Source organism: Telopea speciosissima, chromosome 11 (assembly GCF_018873765.1).
Source record: "Telopea speciosissima isolate NSW1024214 ecotype Mountain lineage chromosome 11, Tspe_v1, whole genome shotgun sequence".
In the NCBI taxonomy this organism is placed as follows: domain Eukaryota; kingdom Viridiplantae; phylum Streptophyta; class Magnoliopsida; order Proteales; family Proteaceae; genus Telopea; species Telopea speciosissima.
The window spans coordinates 43169827-43189927 of record NC_057926.1 but is presented as its reverse complement, the minus strand read 5'-3'; the positions used below and the strand labels follow the sequence as shown (position 1 = coordinate 43189927).

At 38.1% G+C, this 20101-nt stretch overlaps 1 protein-coding gene across 1 annotated transcript; it reads left to right on the top strand.

Moving 5' to 3' along the window:
- Positions 1-93: 93 nt before the first annotated feature.
- LOC122646563 (nucleolin 2-like) lies at positions 94-10579 on the top strand. Its single transcript, XM_043840137.1, has 12 exons — positions 94-238; positions 312-360; positions 460-617; positions 905-1030; positions 6186-6281; positions 6389-6487; positions 7711-7802; positions 7884-8001; positions 9120-9208; positions 9292-9382; positions 9461-9552; positions 10275-10579. The coding sequence occupies exons 1-12, from the start codon at positions 215-217 to the stop codon at positions 10561-10563; spliced, it is 1323 nt and encodes a 440-aa protein (XP_043696072.1). The 5' UTR covers positions 94-214; the 3' UTR covers positions 10564-10579.
- The last annotated feature ends 9522 nt before the right edge of the window (positions 10580-20101 follow it).

The window sequence follows — 20101 nt, the reverse complement described above, 5'->3', positions numbered from 1 at the left end:
CTCACCCCGGGCTTCAATTCCTCAACTTTCCCATCCTTCCCTCCCCGCTCCGCTAACCTAACGTACCATCAGCACCCACGATGAATCTCTTCGTGTATAAAAGTGTAGGCAGTGTTTGTGTCTTCTCTCTTTTCTAAAACCCTAAAAAGCCTACTAGGGTTTTTGCAGCTTCCACCTACCTCGAATCGCTTAGGCTTTACTGCAATTTCTCGAAATGGGAAAGAAATCAGCTCAACAGGTTTGAGTCTCTTTCCTCTTCGTTTAGATTGGGTTTGTATATTAGTGATTGCTAAAGTAACTATTACTTGCAGGTAGCTAAAGCTGTCTCTGTTACTCCACCTACGAAATCAGCAAAGAAAGGTATTTGGTGTTTGACCTAATAAGCAGTTTTGTTGTTCCTGCGGCGTTTAATGGTGATGAACTGATGTTTGGGTGCTTTTCTTTTGTTTTCGTTTTTAGGTAAGAGGAATGCCGGGGAGACCATTGAGAAACTGGTGAGTGCCAAGAAGCAGAAGATAGCTGAGGAAGTGCTTCTAAAGAAACAGAACAGAAACGTTATAACGAAAAAGAAGAAAGAAGCCAGCAGCTCGGAGGGTATTTCATCTGAATCCGAAGAGGAGGTCTGTTACGGTGTTTTTCTAATCTGGGTTTTGTTTTATCTCCGTCTATTTTTTGCCTTTCTTTGTTTTGTTCATCGTAGTTTCATATTTGTAGTCTTTTTATTCACTTTCAAGTTACCATCAGTCAAAATGGTCCTGACAAAGTTTAATATTTTCTGGGTTCTTTTTCTTCTCATTTACTCTTTTTTTTTTGTTTTCTTATTTCTTATTTTTTTAGTTTCAATCTAGTTTGTAACGTGCTAAGTAATTCCATTGTAACTGTTGACATTTAAATATGTTCTTAGGAAATTGAAGCAAAGGTCAATAAGTTGCCAGCTGCTAAGGCTAAGAATGGCCATGCACTAGTTTCAAAGAAGAAAGATGAATCCAGTGATGGTTCTGATTCAGATATCAGTTCAGACGAGGATGATGTGAGTTTTTTTTTTCCCGGGCTAAATTTATCTATTATGATTTCTTTGCTTACATTTGGTCAGCATGCAAAGAAAAACTTTGCCAATGTTGTGTCCGAAGCAAAGAAATTATCAACTGCTGTGGCTGGCTAAGAATGGGCCATGCAGCAGCCTCCAGAAAGAAAGATGATTCTAGTGACTGTATTGATACAGGTAGCTGCTCAGATGAGGATGATTTGAGTGTTTCTGGTTTATTTTTTGGTCTGTATTTTTCTATTTTGATTTGTTAAACTTACACCTGGTCAGTGTGCACAGAAAAACTTGTCTAAAGTTGTGCCTCAAGCAAAAAAATTGCCGGCACAGCTGCTGTTAAGAGTGGCTCTGTTGTGGTTTTCAAAAAGAAAGATGAATCAAGTGATAGTTCAGATTCATATGAGGAAAATGCGACTATTGTGTCACATTTTCAATTATAAAAAGATTTCTCCTTCTTTAATCTATGCGTAATAGAAATAGAAATGACTTTGTGCTAGATTTTTATTTTCACTTCTGAGAAAAAGGAAGAATAAATGTTTTGTGTATATAAAGGGACAATTTGTGTCTTTTTTTTTTTGGGGGGGGGGGGGGGCGAGAGTGGGGGATGGGGTCAGGGACTCAGGGATGTATATAGTGGTTGCATTATTATAATGTGGCTTTAACCATTGTCAATACTTCGCATTGCATTGGAATGTCAGAGTATTGGTTATGTCCACATGCGAGATACATCACCAAAAGGGGCTTGTTTGCTTAGGAATAAGTCTAGGGTTTGTTGTATATACGTTGGGCCTTTGGTCCATGGAGTTTTCAATGTAATAGGCCATTTTAATGGGTATTAAGGTTGCACACATGATTGCTTTTATTAGGACTTAGTTTCTTATATTAGTGTATTTTAAGTTGTTTTGCATTAGTTCAATAGATTTGGTTCTATTTGGTTCAATTTAAGTTGCATGTAATTGTTATTAAGTGTTTTAGTTGGGCTGGGTTAGAATTCTACAAGTCCAATCCTGTTCTGGGTTTTTTTTTATTTTTTAAAATTACTTCACTTAGCCTTTCCTCTTTAGTGTAGGAGTCTAATTTTGAGTCTTCTATATAAGATTGCAAGGGAGGCCAACATTGTACACGAATTTGATAAACAAAGTTGTTGTTGTCTTCTCCATTGAAGCTTGTGTTTGATAAGGAACCCTTGTGTGTGTTCAAGGTTTAAGTTGGTGTTTGATCCAATCGAACCACCTTGCAGTGTGAAGCCCGGGTGTTTAATTTCTGTTTATTCTTTCTATTCCATCTTTTTTCCTGACATTGATTCAAGTACTGATCTAATTAATTTCCTGAAATTCATCTACTTGTAACTACTGTTCTAGTTCTGAAATTCTGGTTCTAGTTGAGATTCATATGCAAGGCTTTTTTTGCATGAATTTCAATTGAGAGAATCTGATCATCAGATCACTCTCAATTTTTGAGCAGTTGTTCCTCTACCCTAAAGAAGAACTCGATCAGAATTCTGTCCAGATCAGACCTGCTGGTCTGGACATATATTGACTTTTCCAATTCTACCCTTGACTGGTATTCTGTCCATTATTAAGCTAACTCGAATTCTGATTTCATGATCAGTTTTGATAAATGTTTTCTAACCCATATGCAGAATCGATTGATAAGTTCAACCCTAAATTCTGATCTCTGAATTCCATAGTTAATTATTATTTAACCCTATCCTATTGTTTTTTTTATAGGTACCTATTCTATGGGGGAGGGAGGGAAGATGAGAACCAGTAAGCTTGACCCAAGACCTCCGGGTAGGGTGGGCTTTTATGCACCACTCTTCTACCAACTGCTCTAGGCAGTTTTTCTCTCCTATCCTATTGTTACTAGGATTACCACCTATTTTCTGATTTAACCATTGGATTAAGGTCTAATTTTCAGCAAACATTACCCTATTGGTTGTTAAACTTGATGGGAGTTTGGGATCATTATAGCCAACTGACTTTGTGTTATTGATAATCTCCCTAAATCTGGAATTATTTCTACCCTTAACTGGTATTCTGTCCATTATTAAGCTAACTCGAATTCTGATTTCATGATCAGTTTTGATAAATGTTTTCTAACCCATATGCAGAATCGATTGATAAGTTCAACCCTAAATTCTGATCTCTGAATTCCATAGTTAATTATTATTTAACCCTATCCTATTGTTTTTTTTATAGGTACCTATTCTATGGGGGAGGGAGGGAAGATGAGAACCAGTAAGCTTGACCCAAGACCTCCGGGTAGGGTGGGCTTTTATGCACCACTCTTCTACCAACTGCTCTAGGCAGTTTTTCTCTCCTATCCTATTGTTACTAGGATTACCACCTATTTTCTGATTTAACCATTGGATTAAGTTCTAATTTTCAGCAAACATTACCCTATTGGTTGTTAAACTTGATGGGAGTTTGGGATCATTATAGCCAACTGATTTTGTGTTATTGATAATCTCCCTAAATCTGGAATTATTTCTGTGAAATGATCTTGTTTGGCTACTGTTTTTGATCATTCAAATTCAGTACTACATTAGCACATCTCCATCTAAACTGCGGTTAGAGATGCTTTTCAGACTTTGTTTTGGTTTTGTTTTTTCAATTCTGTCCAGGATTGCTAGCTTTTCCTATGTCTAGTCTGAATCAGTCTTACACAAGTTTATAAATAAGTGTAAGAGTCTACAACCTGCCCACGATTTTGATGACCGAGTGAAGGCTGTATGCTGCTGGTTCTGTGGATTTAAGTCCCTATGTTGATGTAAGGTTCAGTGGTGAAGGTCTGGTGGATTCTAGGTTAGGCTCTGGTGTGATTCCAAGCCTGAATAAGGTAGATTACTGATTTTTATCATTTCTTCTATCCCCACTCTTCTCCGTCAAATTAAGGTCAGGTTTGCTGCGCTTTTCTACCCGGCAGCTAGTAGTTTCTTTACTTTCTTAACTTTAACATTATGAATGTAATGCAAGCCCATCTAGTGTTTCTAGGGTTCGCTAATGGGCCCACATAAGTATTTAAATGACTCACATAAGAGGATTGATGGCAATTTTGTAATTAATGGAAGTTTTAAATAGGAATGGCAGAATTGTAAAATTCAAGAGAGGTTTAATAAGGTAGATGATCAAGAGAGGACAAAATGGGTATTATATTTTAAAGAACAGGGGTTGACTTACAACAAACTAAAGTAAAAGGGCAAGGCTGAATTGTATAAAGAAAGATGCTAAAGAGGAAATTAACCATTAAGAGATAATAACATATGAGTGGGGGAAGTAATCTTTTACCTTAAGGCTAACCCAGGAGGTGGAAGGACAGCGATGAAGGAGAGAAATCCTTCTAGGTCGATATCTTCCAACTCTATGAGCCCCAAGCTACCAGCCTTCGAATAGGGAAGCTGAAGCTTGAAATTCAATCTCTGAAACACCACTTCCCAGTAAGGAGAGTAGCGGACCAGATATCAGGTAAGTAGGCCACCACAACAGCTAATATTGGGACAATAGCCAAGGTGGGGGGGGGGTTGCCTAGGGCAGAGAACCCCACACCCCAAGTTTCAGACAAAATCCAATGAATACAAGGGAGATCGATCACTCCCTTCTCAGTCAGGTAAGGTCAACAGTAGCAGGCACAGAGACTATAAAGCAGAAAGGCAGAACAAGAGAGAGCACACACACAATCGGTAGCCCGCAGTGAAGTCCATACTTCAAATTCAATTCAATCCAAATCTATTGTCTGACGTTGTTTACAAGCCACTATTTAAAGAGGAAAATATAATACCCCTAATTGTAATCTAAAACTGAAATTAAAATTGACTCAAACTTGGACTCAAACTGAAATAAAACTCTAAGCTAAAAACATGGAAAGGACTTCACCACTACATAGCCCATTCAAAGTAAAGTTACAAAATAAAATCCTAATAATAAATCTAGATAAATGAATAACTATCCGACTGAACCCAATTCGACTTGGTTCATCTCGGTCTAGATTGCCTGAAGGGTCAAGCCGGTTTGACCACGAATGTGCATCAGAATGTCCATATGTGGAACAGGAGTGGCCAATACCCAGATATTGGTATGGTCAGTCTTCTTCCAATGCTCCCTTGGACCCTATTGTCAACCTGCTAGTATTTTGAATGACAGTAACATTTTAAGTTTGTGCGAGTCTCTGCTCATAGCATATATATGGTAGATGAAGACCGAAATGTAAGCCATTATCAGATTGTTTAAGGCAACCGGGGAGGAGGGGGAGACATCCTTTTCATCCCTTGTATATTTTTGGTTTATTGTTTTCTGTTTATAAGCTTTCTCATTTAGCTTGGTCAATTTTGATGCAGGAGGCACCTCCTGCGAAGGTTTCTAGTGCTGATGCAAAAGCACCAAAGAAGGTAAAAGCCATGCCTTGTTTCTTGAACTTGGCAAATGTAGCTTGATCTTTGCAAAAATGTTGAAAGTTTCTATTAATTGGTCCGTGGAGTTATTATATTCTAATATCTAACTTGGATGAAGCTCTACATCCTTAAATCTATACAATTAATGCTGTTGTCACATAGCGGGAATCTGCTAGCTTCATACTGTGATTCAGAGTAGAATGCGGAAGGTGCATCATAAAAAAACCAGTATTATTTTCTGTTTTGCATGCCTTCATGGTTATATTAGTTTAGTGATTATCATTTTGGTGCTACTGAGGCTGAAGAATTGTCCTACTTTAATTGTTTAAAACCATAAATTGGAAAAAATAAAGACTGCATCTAAGAAAGAGGAGATTGAGGATGAGAGTTCTGAAGACACTGATGAAGAACCTCAGCAAAAAAAAATGAAAGTTCCATTAAGCTTTCAGATTTGTGAAGTCTCAATTAATTTTCTCGTGTCACTTTCTTCCTTTCATCTTTGCAAAGTGATTATTTATTTACTCTTTATTTTTGCAGCCTGATGTAAAGGCTTTAAAGAAGGCAAGCAGCAGTGAAGAGGATAACTCTGAGGAAAGTTCTGATGATGAGCTATCAAAGGCGGAGCAAGTAGAGAAGGTTAGAGGAATTTAGAAGTATAAGTATAAGAAATAGTTTTTTTAACTAGAAAATCTGTCATTACTCACATGCTTGACAAATCTTGTATGTTGATATTGCCATGTATCTTTCCACCAGCCTACCAATGCACCAAAGGAAGGCAGTATTTCTGAGGATGGTTCATCTGAGGAGGAAAGTGAGGACGAAGAACCTGCCAAGACTCCAAACAATAATGTGAGCTTGTGAAAATTAATGTTTGACCAAATTGATATTTCAAATCTGCAAATATTTGTGATTCTCAATGGGTTTTTTTTTTTTTTTGATATCGCAACCTCTTGTAGTTGTCAACAAAAGCATCGAAGGAAAGCAACAGTTCTGAGGACTCTTCTGATGAGGAGGAAAGTGAGGAGGAGCAACCAGCTAAGACCCCAAAGAACAATGTAAGCGGTGCTTTTCGACATAATTCTGCGCTTAATTTCATATAACTAGCTTTTCTTCCTAAAGTATTAAGTAGAAGGAATAGTGAATCCATTGTTACTGGTAAATGCCAAAAATTGAATACTGCTTATGGTCTGTCTAATCATACTTTTTCACCTTCATCCAAACACCATCCTTTGCCATTCCTTCATCCAAACGGAGCCGTTTTTGTTTTACCAATAGCAGAATAATGCTACTGCCAATGTACCATCATTCAGACTTGAATGGTGGATCCTTTATTGTGTATGGAAACACTTCCCATGTAATACTGGTTTATATAGTCTTATCGAGATATCACAGATCAGTATTTATTTTCTAGTACCAACACTGAGGAGAGTTGTGAAACTCAGATATAAGACATGGGTTTCACAACATGTGGTCCAGTTTGTTTGGTGATCGTCAAAGGAGTTGCCTGGGTCCATTTGGAGCTCACTTTGATTGGAGATTGGAAGACTTCAAGCAATACGCCGGAGATTGGTTAAGTCAAAGGGGATTTGATGAAAGTTATTTGCTTTCTTAGTGATTATTTTTCTTCCAAGAGGAATGCCTAGTAATTGAACGCTGGAAATTGTTTATGTGGGCGGTGTGAAACTTCGGCAAGGAAGAAAAAAGACAAAATTTGAAGTCACTGACATCATTGATGTGCTTAAGGTTCCGATGCCATGCACATGGAATTTCCATAGAATTGACACATAAAAGGTTTTTACTCCAAAAGCTGTCTCTTCTTTTGATTGTAATCTTCTGTGTGGTTTCCTGTTAATAAATTTGTAAAAAGAGAAAAAGAATGAAAAGCTTTATCAGTGCTATACCTTGGAAACCTTAGGTCTTTACTAGATTCATCTAAAACCATAAAGATTGAATTTAGCTAACAGAAATTTGGAACAAAAACTGTTTTTTGTTTGGAGTCCTAGGGAGCCTCATAGGATTGAGGACTTACTCTTTAATGCTTTAAGTGTTTAGCCTGTTGGCTAATGGATGATCTTGCAAAATTTGTGCGTCAAGCAAAACAGTGATGAAGCAATTATAGATGGTGCAACACCGAATAAAAAATAAAAAAAAAGCAAGCTGATAAAAATTTGGGAAGGAAGTGGTACTCTTAATTAGTTTACTTATTTGCTTTATGCAAGCTATCTTGGTGGTATTCTGTATAATTTAGAGTACTGAACTCTTTTCGAAATTTGTGCAGCACATAACTCCAGCTGCACCAAATGTTCAAACCACTGGGTCAAAAACATTGTTTGTGGGGAACCTATCATTCAGTATCGAAAGGACTGACGTGTATGTATCCATTAGTTCTGAATTGGATGCATTCTTTCTGTTTCGTATTTGTTTTCATATATTCATCTTCTTTTTTTAAAGGGAGGAGTTCTTCAAAGATGCTGGTGAAGTTGTTGATGTCCGTTTCTCATCAAATAATGAAGGAAAATTTAGGGGATATGGGCATGTTGAATTTGCCACTGAAGGAGAAGCAAAGAAGGTAAGTGTTTACCCTCAACCCCCCCTCCCCCCCCCCCCCCCGAAAAAAAAAAAAAACAAAACCAACAAAATAAAAAAAAGGGGTGTAACTTGATTATGGCCATAAATTGCAGGTTCATATTATTTAATTCTCAGAAGGAATATCTGCATGATGTAGTGTCGTCTGTATGTGAAAAGGGGGCGGGGGGTTGCCAAATTTTATTCTATTACTTTATTAGCTCTTCACAATTTTCTCCTGTGTCATGGGGAGTTCAAGACTTCCTATGGTATCTCGCTATATTTTTATTTTGTTATTTGTGTGATCACTTTGGTTTGTGCTTTGGCTATCGTATTTCTGTGGCATAGTTTTGTGGTTGTACTGTTTTACATTATGACCCTTCCCAGACGCTGCAGTGGCGGGAGCCTGGTGCACTGGCTACGCTTTTTTTTTTTTTTTAGTTTTGTGCTTGTACAATAGTGTTGTCTCTAATTGCTTGGTTAGGGTAGGCTTGTGGCCAAACATTTAACTAGATGGTCTGGTTGGCTGTTTTGAGCAGAATTGATTAGTATGCTGATATAGAAAACTGAAGATTTAGTGATCTCATACCTCAAGTTTCCTGCAAAAGAATAAGGACTGGTGTTTTAGTCAGCATTATTTGGAAGGCTAGTTGAAGTCATTGTAGTCTAGAGACTTTAATAGTTATACATTAATTCAAAATTACTTCTTTCCCAGAAGTATGGTCTATTGGCTGATCACAGCCCCACTCTATTTATAATGATATGGAGAACATTCTAGAATAGGTACAAGGACAAAAATACCCTTGCAACCCATATTACAACACATCTATTTGAAGATTAATCCTCCATCCAGCAAAGTTAGTCCTGTTTTTTAGATGTCTCAAAATGTTCACCCACCTTACATGTTGATAATAACTTATTAAATTTACCATTTTACCCTATGCATTGATAGCAATGATTCTTTTTACAATAAATCTAAGAGATGGAAGGTAGTGGGGTGTAAAATTGAAAAGACAGGCTACTTTTAATGCTTTTGCTATCTCACGTCAAACTTTGTGCTATTTCGATGGAGTAATTAATATTTACCTTTTAACTTTCTTAACAGTTTCTTTGCCTTTGTAGGCTCTTGAATTAAATGGTCAAGATTTATTGGGTCGGCCTGTCAAACTTGACATTGCTCGTGAGAGAGGCTCGAATACCCCACAAAGCAGGTATTTTTGGTTCTTCATACCATCATTGTCTCTTTACTACGTAGAGAATCATATCAGTTGCACTTGACCTTGTCATTTTACAGCAAAGAGAGCAACTCATACCAAAAAGGAGGTAAAGGCCAGGCCCGGACTATATTTGTACGTGGTTTTGATACATCTACTGGAGAGGATGAGGTAAAGTCATGCAACATATTACCTCCAGCTATGTTTATTATACGAGTTTTCGTTCCCACATTTTATTGGTGAGTGCAGATTCGGAGCACATTGGAAGAGCATTTTGAGTCTTGTGGAGAAATTTCAAGGGTGTCTATTCCAAAGGATTATGAAACTGGTGGTCCTAAGGGGTAAGCACATTTTCCTTTTTTCTATTGATTTTTTTTCTCTTTCCTTCTTCTATTTTCCTTCCTTTCCCATTTTTCTTCTTAGGCCTATATGAATGCTTATTAAGCTATCTCTCTTTCTCTCTCTCTCTCTCTCTCCTTCTCTCCCCAGTTCGTAGGTACCCTTTTCTTCTTTTGCACGGGGTTTTTTTGGGTTCTTTGCGTGATCTGCACTTGGCAGCATGATATTACTTACATATTAATCTCAGTGTAGTAGTGCATGCTATGAAATCGACATTGCTACTGCACGTATCTTAATACATGTAAACATGTATTTCTAGGTTTCTGTTGGATACCAAAACACAACTGTGCCCTTTCAAGTAGCTTATGTGGCCTCAATGGCAAACTTGGGGTTCGTTTCAAGAGATCAATATTACATAATTGCATTCAGAAATGCAGTTGTTGCGGGAGATGGAAAATTAAAGAATGTAGACCTTCTTTCTTGGTTGGTGAGGGGAGTGAGAACAAGTGAACCAAATGTTCATACTCTGACCATTTTAGGCTTACCTAATTGATCGCTTGACATAGTTCCTTCTGCTCCATTATAGTTGTGCCAAAATCAAACAGAATAGGACTGCTTGCTTAGTTGGGTACAACACTAGATAGCCAATGGGTGTGGGTCTCTGGATGCAGATAAATACTATTTCCTGTATTTTGTACTGATTAGTTTGATCTTTCGTCTACAGGATTGCTTATATTGACTTCCCGAATGAGGATAGTTTTTCAAAAGCTCTAGAACTCAACGGATGTGATCTTGGAGGTTGTTCGTTAGTGGTGGAAGAAGCAAAGCCAAGGGCTGATAATCGTGATGGTGGTGGTAGTGGTAGGGGTGGTCGTGGTAGTGGAAGGGGTGGTCGTGGCAGGAGTGGTGGTAGAGATAGCGGTGGCCGATTTGGTGGCCGGCGTGGAGGTGGTGGCAGAGGAGGCCGCTTTGGTGGTGGTGGCAGGGGACGTGGAACAAATGGGTCAGGTTAGACATTCTTAGTTTTATCTTGGATTCTAAACATGGATTTGATTATGGAATACATTTACTGTGAATTGTCTAAATTACCCATAAGCATGTGTTGCAAGAATTAATGTTTTGAGAAAAAGAATATGTAATTGTAATATCCTTGGGTCATCATGTCAGTTTGTGTAAACAGAGTTTTAAGTGCAGTTAACCTACCAATATGATATTCCATAATCAAACATATCTTGCGGCTGGGCACGTGCACATTATTATTACCCATATTCAATATTTTAGAAATCTGATTTCTCGAAGTGTTTTGTTAGAATGCTTCTAGAATTGTTTAAAAAGGTGACTTTGAATAACGAAGATTGTTCAACAAACAAAGGGTAAAGCTCCATTCATGATGGGCAATATGGTTGAGATCCCACCAAATTTAGTCATATGGCTATCCAGGGTATTCATTCATTGTCTTCCTCAGTCAGAGTGCCAAATCATCTTTGTCCACATTGTAAAAAAAATAGAGAAATTGAGGGATACCTCCTACAATGGGCTTATAGGAACAGTTTCCAACCTTTTTATGAGGTGATGACGCTGTAGTTTCCTCCCCCCCCCCCCTTCTTGTTGTTAGATATTGTTGCAACTCTGTATATATTTTGTGAAAAGGTTATCTGAGCCACTGGGGTAGGCTACGCTAGCACCTGTCTATCTCTTTCCTAGTATGAAATGACCGCGCTGCCCTTCGATGTACGATACCATTTTGCTGCACCTCATTGGTTTTGCTACTCTATGCTGCTTGCTTAGAGAACTCTCCCATATTTTTTATATGGAAGTTTCTCTCTCCTATTTAGGGTATTCAATGATGCAATGTGTACACAATCATCTGATTAGTTGGTGAATTCAGTTCTAATTTGTGAGGCCTAAACCCCCTATTTGAACCTCATGAATACTTTTATAAGTGTTAGATGCTCCTATGTTTGGCAATTTTATAGGATTTGAACTTCATAAATATATATAATCCACATGCAACTCATGTGCGCCTAACCTACCTAGTTAAGGGGAAAAGGTCAAAAGGGGGGAGGGGACAAGAAGAAAAGGAGATTCCTGAGGGGAGCACAAGGACGGAGAAAAAGAGGAGATTCCTGATACCTTAATCTATATGCATCCTTGAGTTAAAATCCATATGCTCTGTTCAGTTTAAAGAGTAGCAATAGGTTTTTGGTCACTTAGAGCTTTCCCTTTGGTTGACCCATAATTGGATAGTTAGATTTCTGCGAGTTTTTTAGAGGGGCCATGTCAAGAGACATCTCTTTTACAGCTGCCTTTGGGTGTTTTTATCTGCCATATGGTTCTCAAAATCATGGACAACTTTTTTTTGTGGGATGTGCCAAAAATGTGTGAACAAATTGTCCACTTCACTGTAGATTTGTTTGGTCATTCACTACCCAATAGTACTACACCATGTGTCACAATGAACAGGTTAGTTTTTTTTTCATATTTTTTATCCCTATAGAAAACTTGTTTTTATACTTTGTGGGTCATATGATTGTGTTTGGCTTTGATACTTGTTTGGATTTGAGATTTGACTTTTGAGTTTGTTTTGGAATTTGAAATCTGGCTTATTCATGTTATCCTATCTATTTAGTGTTTGAAATTGGGCATTCAGCCTCCTTTGGTTTGTTAATTGAGATTCAGTGGAGAAAAATCCACAAGGTAATCGGCCATGTATTTGAGGCTGCCCTTGAGATTTAAATTGTAGATAATCAATCCATTTGTTGAATTGGTCAGTCAATTATTGACATGCCCATTTTTTGATGAATTTGGATTAGTATTATAGTGAATGAATATAACAAAAAGCAAAATATGTAACGTCTATACGTTTCTCTTTGCGACTATTTGTTGCATGGCAGAGTTGGATGAAAGCAGGTGTTCCTTGTGATAAAGGACTCTGCCCACATATTACTAGTATGACTTGTGCTCAAAACTAGTATGGTAGGTGGTTAAACTGTGAGATCAAAGGTTAATAGAAATTACAATAACACTAATAATTCAATTGGAATGAAATGGAACTCTCGTAATTTTATGAAAATCTATACTCACTGTTAAGGCACTTCCCATATTAGCGTTGAGCTGAAATCTGATCCGTGAAATGGATGTAGAGTCGCATGAATTTCTTTCATCCATCCAAATTTGCCATGTGGCAACTAGTCACTTATCCAATGTAAAGTCATCATTGCACTTCCAGCTGACAAATGTAGGGGTTAAGTTGATAGGTGGATCGACAAGTTCCTTTGTTCAATTTTTTGAATTCATAGTACAATTGTATGTGCTAGAAAGATAAATGACTGCTCAAGTACTTAAATGGTATTTTTGGTTCATAGACAGTTTCCCACATAATTACCAAAATGCCTATGTTATTTAACATAAATAGGTAGTGCTTCTTTCACACCATCAGTTTTTTATTTTTGTGGGGTGGGTTGTATGGTTTGTGGTATGTGGTTCTTGTATAGGTTATATGCTCTGTTTTCTTTTGTGGGTGGGGTTACGTTTCGAAGTACTTCTTGTTGTATCCTTCTTGGGGAATGAATAGAATTAAAAAAATGAAGGGAATAGGTTTTCTGAGCCGCCAGACAAGGTAAGCTAGCACCTCTGTGTCTATCTCTGTGTCTATCTCTCTCCTTGAATGAATGAACTTGCTGCCCTCTTATGTATGATGCCGTTTTGCCACACCTCATTGGTGCCCTCACCCTATGCCCACTTGCTCAGAGAACCCTCTCCCATGAAATACCAAAAGCTGTTCTTATGATTTTTATTTTGAACCCATTTTGTGGTTCCTTTCAACTGTCCATTTTTTTTTTTTTTTTTTGGGTTGAATTCAACTGTCCATTTTATGGTGTATAAAAACAGAGTTGACTAATTTTCAAAGTGATGATGATGATGATGTTTATCAGATTATGGTGCCCATTTTGCTCTTTGAATCATATATGTACTTGTAAAAGCTTAGTTATCAAATTTTTTCCTCCAGTGTCAAGTCTTGTACATTTTTCTTCACTGCTGCTTATTTGTATGTTTTATGCTTCATGTCTATTGTCCTAATCAGTTCTCATTCTACTATGCAAATGCAGGGAGGAGGATGAAATTTGATGATTAGTAGAGAACAGGGGGGATTTTGAACTTTTACCTCTTCGCATAGTCGTGTAGCTTACCTTCTGGCATTTTCTCTTTTGATCGATTTAGTTGTGAATTGTGTTTTTAAATATCTGGTACAGGTGATCAGTGATTTGCTTTGTTAAACATGATTAGTTGAATGAGCTATACTTTATGATTGAGCAAATCATTTATTTAGGCATTTAGAGCAATGTCTTCTATCATTAAATACTTGGAAGGAATTTTCAAAATGCTTTCTAATGTATGATACCATTCTACCGTACCTCATATGTGGGATACTCTATTTGCTTAGGGAACCCTCTCCCTTTATAAATACACCTCTCTATTTAATCATTGAGATTTCAAGAGGAGATCCAAAAATTATGATGGAAATGCCTTTTCTAACCCCAATAGTCATTACAAAGTTGGCAAAAAATGAGGGTAATGGAACTTGGATTGCACTTCAATTTGTCACGGGTTAGGTGACATTCAGTTGGATCCATCGATTGTGGAAATTTATTTACTTCATCAATTAGATAGGGGACAAAGTATTCCCCTGCTCAGTTTGGTTGCAAGGGGAATTAAAGAGAAGGGAAGTGAAATTTTTATACTTAAAAAAGAAATTTTTTTAATCATTATCCCATGTGACATCATGTGATAATATATTTAACTCCAAATTATTCTATATTTGGTTATTAAAGTTTACTTTACTTTGCATCCATTTCTCTTTGGTTAAAAAATGTAAAATAAATAATACATGTAAAATGTATCTTTATTAGATATGATAAGAAATTTAAGTAGTTTATACAATCACATGGGATAATGATTACAAATGTTTCTTTTTTAAGTTTGAAAAATTTCTCTTCCCTTTCCTTTAATTTCCTTTGCAAATGGAGCCACATGTTTCATAATTCCATAAAAGAGGAACAGATAAAAAAAATCTTCAAAACCCACATCCCTAAAAACCAATTGCGAAAGAAAGCTATACTTATTTCTGGAAAATGAAATAAAAAATTAAGCAAAAAACCCAACATTTACGAGTACTTTTAATCAAGATAATGAACAATAATTTCTTAAAATTACCACCAAAAGAGATGGATTAATAGTTTAAATGTAATTTCCCATATTTTCTTTATTTTCTTCAGGTTTCTAATCTCTCCATTTGAAGAAAGGAGAACAAGAAGAAGAAGAAGCAATTGGAGAATTTAGTAGTAGATTAAATTCACCAGTTTTGGACCATAGATTGACGTTTTGATTTACATATCGATTCAGATTCAATGAGAATGGGGGAGGGGGGTTTCAATTGCAGGTTGGGATGAAAGGGTAGGTTCCCCTCATCTGATCGATTTTACCAGGTCTCAGGGTATCACAAGCTTCTCAATTTTGGTTTCTCCTAAATCATACCACTGATTTGCATCAATTTATGGAGAAAGTCTCCTCACCTCCTTTCCAAACCAGGATGAAGAAGGAGAGGACACTAATGTCATTCTACCCTATCAATTTTAAAACAGGGGTGGTAAGCATAAATATCCAAAACTCACGGATGTAAATTTCCCTATTTTATAATAGGGAGGGGTATCACTGGGATTCACTGCCAAACTGTGTGGCTTCTGCTTCAGCGCGGTGGCAAATGAAAAAGTGCATAAGAGCATCCAACAAGGGTGGAATTTTTTATTTCATGGGGTTGGGGCGATCATTTCGCACTCCTGTCTGGACGCAAGCACCATGCAGCCTGACGGCCTTCATTTTTCCTTTCCCTACTATCCCCCAGTGTGATGGCATTTGTTACTGGTTGTCATATTAACAATATTATTGACGGACTCTCTCATTTGAGTTCATGGTTGGGCCAATCCAACCTCTAGATTTAAAGGCCTAGCTAGGTTGGGTTGAGCAGAGCAAAGGGGGAATTGTGCTGTGGTTTTAGAAAACCTTGCCCAGCCCAGCCCAATTGTTCCCCTTATAACTTTGGTAGGGCTGTAGGATGAGAACTAGGGTTGTAAATAGATCGAATTCGGCTCGGATAGTGCTATATCCGCATCTGCATCCGATTAGCTTTTGGATGGATTCGAATAGTGCTAAACGGATACAGACATGGAAACGGAACGGATATTTTATCCATCTACATGTAAATATAGCTTTTCGGATAGCTATAGCCTACGCATCCGTTTAGCTTTCGGACGGATTCGGATAGTGCTAAACAGATACTAATACGGATATGGAAACGGATTTCGGCTATTCATTTACATCCCTAATGAGAACCCCATCCTTGCCCACCTCTTGTGTCTCCCTCCCCTCATCCCCCTTTGTAACATTTAAAACAAAAAAACAGACTTTCCCAACATTGCCAGAAACCCTTTTATCTTTTTTTCTTTTTGGGTTAAATGAACAACCATTTATCAAGTGATCATATACAGCTCAGGAAAAGAGGTACAAAACATACTCGCACATTAGGGATATTTGGGCCTTAAAGGATCTCTTGAAAGTTGAAACTTTCCTGCCAATGCAGAATCACAATTTATGTTTTTTCTATGACGTGGACAACCAAAAACTGAGAATTCATTATAGGATTGAGTTTCCCTCCACCCACAGTGAATGGCATCTCATTCATCGCAGGGTAGGAGAGGATGAGAAAGATTATCGAGAGGGTATTTGGAACATACAGAAAGATTATCGAGAGGGTATTTGGAACATACAAAAACCCTAGGAGGGTTTTGTGAACTATAGGATGGTGGGTGAGCCATCCTCTATTGATCGAGAATTAGAGAGTTATTCAAAGACTAGAAACTAGAAATTAGAAATTTATTCATGGTTATAGCTCAATTCTCGTGTGTATAAGGAAGGTGTCTCGGTAGAAGGGGGTGTTCTCGTTGCTTCTGATCATTCAATCACCAAATAAATGACAATTTGATAAAAAAGGTTAAGAATTTTGAAAGATCGGGTGATGGAAGGTCACAAATTCCTAAGGCTTGAGAACAAGCTGTAACGTGGAAAAATTTTACTTGAAAATTTACTTCAAATTTAGATCTTAAAATTTAAATGTTGAAAAATGTTCCAATATTTTTTTGTAAGGGTTAAATATGCATACCCCCTACAATGGACTCAATATTCCTCATGCACCCTTAAGGTTCTAACACCTGTAATTTAAAAGGACATTTCTTCCCAAACCTCATCTTCCCCAAATCATCTTCTTCTTTTACAATTGTAGATACCCAATACCACCACCACCACCACTACCACTACCACTACCATCCACCGTTCCCCTGGGTCTTCATCTGCCCCATCTCTCTTGAGCACCGGTAACTTATGAGAGATCCAGCATTCTCAAATGGTTTACCTTGGGAAGATTGGTGCGGTACAAACCTAATGTTAACTGAGCCTGTGGACCTTAATAAGTGGGGGAATTTAACTTGGTGGTTTTTGGAATCGCTCTCACAGAGTAGAATTTAGATCTGATGGAGATTGAGAGTTCGGATTTTGGAAGACCAAATAAAAGGTACCAATCAATGACACAAGTAAGAGATTGGAGATATCTATTACAGGCAGTGGAGGTTTAGATTATAGGGAACAGCAGATATGCTTTACATAATGTTTAGGTAACTGGGAAGAACTTTTCAGCTTTGAATCCGATTGAATGCAATTCAAAAACTGGCTTCTTGAATCAAGAAATAAATCAGAGAACGAAAGGAAAGGAACCGGCCGTTGGGTCAGAAGCCATTGGGATTCTGGTGAACTTGAATCTGGATTCTGAATCGAAGACGAATCTGATGCAACCGGCGAAGATCTCCTTGGATTCTACGTGCTTTCAGGTTCTTGATAAGCTTCATGGATCGATTCTTCGCCCGTTGAAAACCCTAGCACCTGCCCTCTTGTTCTTCTCTGTTCTTATTCGATTGCAGCGACAGAGGGTCGATGTTTCAGAAATGGAAGATGGATTTTGGGGAAATAATTTGGGGAAGATGAGAGGGCACTTTGATAACTATACCCTAGAAAGAATATAATTGTACATAACCTTTTTCATGTTAGCATTTAATGGCTGAACGATGTGGACTTAAATGGCTTTAGGTTGAAAAGTATGGGCATACATGAAATTTTGAAGGAGTGCGTGTAGAATTGCAAGAACCTTAGGGTGCATGAGAAATATTGGATCCATTTTAAGAGGTATGCGTATTTAACCCTTTTTTTAGTGGAAACAAACAATAGAAATTTTTTCAACTGTAATATTAGGGGTGTAAGTTTGGCCCTGTCGGCCTAAGCCTACCCTGAGCCCGAACAGGGTTTGGGCTGGATTTTTCAATCCTGAAGTTATAATTTTTAGGCCCTGAGTTAGGATCGGGCTGGGCCAGGGTTGAGGCGTCAGGCTATGCCCAATCCAATCCGACCCGACCCGACCCTATGCCAAGTTATGCTTTACAATTAATTGTTTACATTTTGCAATTGTTTTTAGTATCTAATTAGCTATTGGTTTACCCAAACAAAAAAGAGGCTAATTTATTGATTGAACGGAAATATTTATAATTTTAAGATTGGGTTAAATTCTTTTTTATCAAAAAAAAAAAAAAATCTAATAGCCAATTGAGTATGAAATAAATCAATATCTAATTACACGTGTCTCATTTTTTAAATGATTGGACGACATAAATGACCTTTACCAAAAAAAAAAAGATGACATAAATGACAAAAAAGCAGAGCAAGTCGAAACCAAATTAGTCAACTCTCAATCCTCAAAACCTCTTGCACTCTATTTTAAGCAAACAAATTCACAAAATCAATTAATGTGTAGACTATATTCCAAAATTAAAGTGTGCAAATCTTGGTACGTCTCCCTATAAATAGAGCCCACATCCCTTGCATAACCCCACCATCAAACATAAGCACGAATTAAATCTATTGCATCTTCGCTCACAAGTTAAACTGAAAGCAATGGACAAGGGTTCAATCAAGCTCGCCATTTTACTTGTTTTCTTGGTCACTGCTTCAGGTCTCAAATCCCCCTCTCTCTCTCTCTCTCTCTCTCTCTCTCTCTCAAGTGTTCATAATTTTGTTAATGAATACTTGTTTTCTTGGTCACTGTTTGTATACAGATCTGTTCTCAAGGGTGCATGGAGTAGTGACAAAAGAGGGAACAAAAGAAGGGATCTATGGGGGGATGAAGTGTTCCTTTAATCCTGACTGTGCATTTCAGAAGTGTGAGAAACCTGAGTGCCGACCGAATTGTGTGGCCAGGGTTTGCAAATGTAGGTGCAAACAACCCCACTCAACCGAAGCCACCACCACCACCACCACCTTCGTTGGTTTGGATTAGGGACCGAGCGCATATGGATTCCTAAGTTGCCCTAAATAAAAAGGGACAGTTAATTCATGAGAGTCCCTCTCCTTTTCCTTTAAAGTTGTAGTTGCCATCTAATGCATTATCGTTTAATTTTCAATTTGAATGGCTATTTGTTTTTTTTTCTTTCCTGAGGGGGGAGGTGTATGGTGTGGTGGTAGGCAAAATTATCTCCTCCAATTCCCTGCCCGGTTCCCAGTGCCTCTAATAATAGGGGGGGTGCACCCCACCAAGGCAAAATGTTTGGGCAGGGGTAGGGTGGTCATTACGCCCCCCCTTCTTAGGGGCACTAAGGAACTGGGCTGGGTAGGAAGCTGGAGGGGATAAAGATCCATGGGGGTAGAGGCTGTTAGCAAGAGGAGCAAAGGAGTAAGGAGATGTGGGAATGTTATTTACCCTTTATCATGGATTTAGTGCACGATATTGGACCCGGTTATCAGTCATTCCAAAAATGGATACGGTATTAGATTGGATTGGATCGCCCATATTGGGCAAAATTGCCACCCTGGGTTTTCTAAGAAACAGGTTATTTGACATTTTTACCTCAGGTCAGCATCGTTACACCAATATAGTATCAGCCAAGGATCGTGATTAGTGACTAGTGATATCAATACAGATCACACTTATATACCTCCTGGACCCAGGTCCTCTCCTATGACCTACCCCACCTCCCTTCCTCCTAACAGACACAAACAAGGGTGGACCCAACTCAAGCAGGGGGTAGGGCGGTCATTGCGCCCTTGTTTGTGTCTGGTAGGAGGGTCATAGGAAGGAGGGAAAATTATCGTCTCCATTTATCTGCCCCTCCATTTCCTCCATTTCATCTAATAGGGGGGGGGGAGTGGTCCCACCCGGGCAATATGTTCGGGCAGGGGGGAGGGTGGTCATTTCCGCCCCTCCCCCCCCCCCCCATGAGATGAAATGAAGGAAATGGAGGGGCAGATAAATGGAGATGATAAAAATCCGTCGTAGTAGGAGAGGAGCCGAATGCATACCTCAAACCAAGCTCCTGATCCCCCTCCTTTTTAAAAAATAAAAAGAGTATTATTATAATCAATTCAAACGGTTATAATATTTTTGGCAAGAGAAATTAT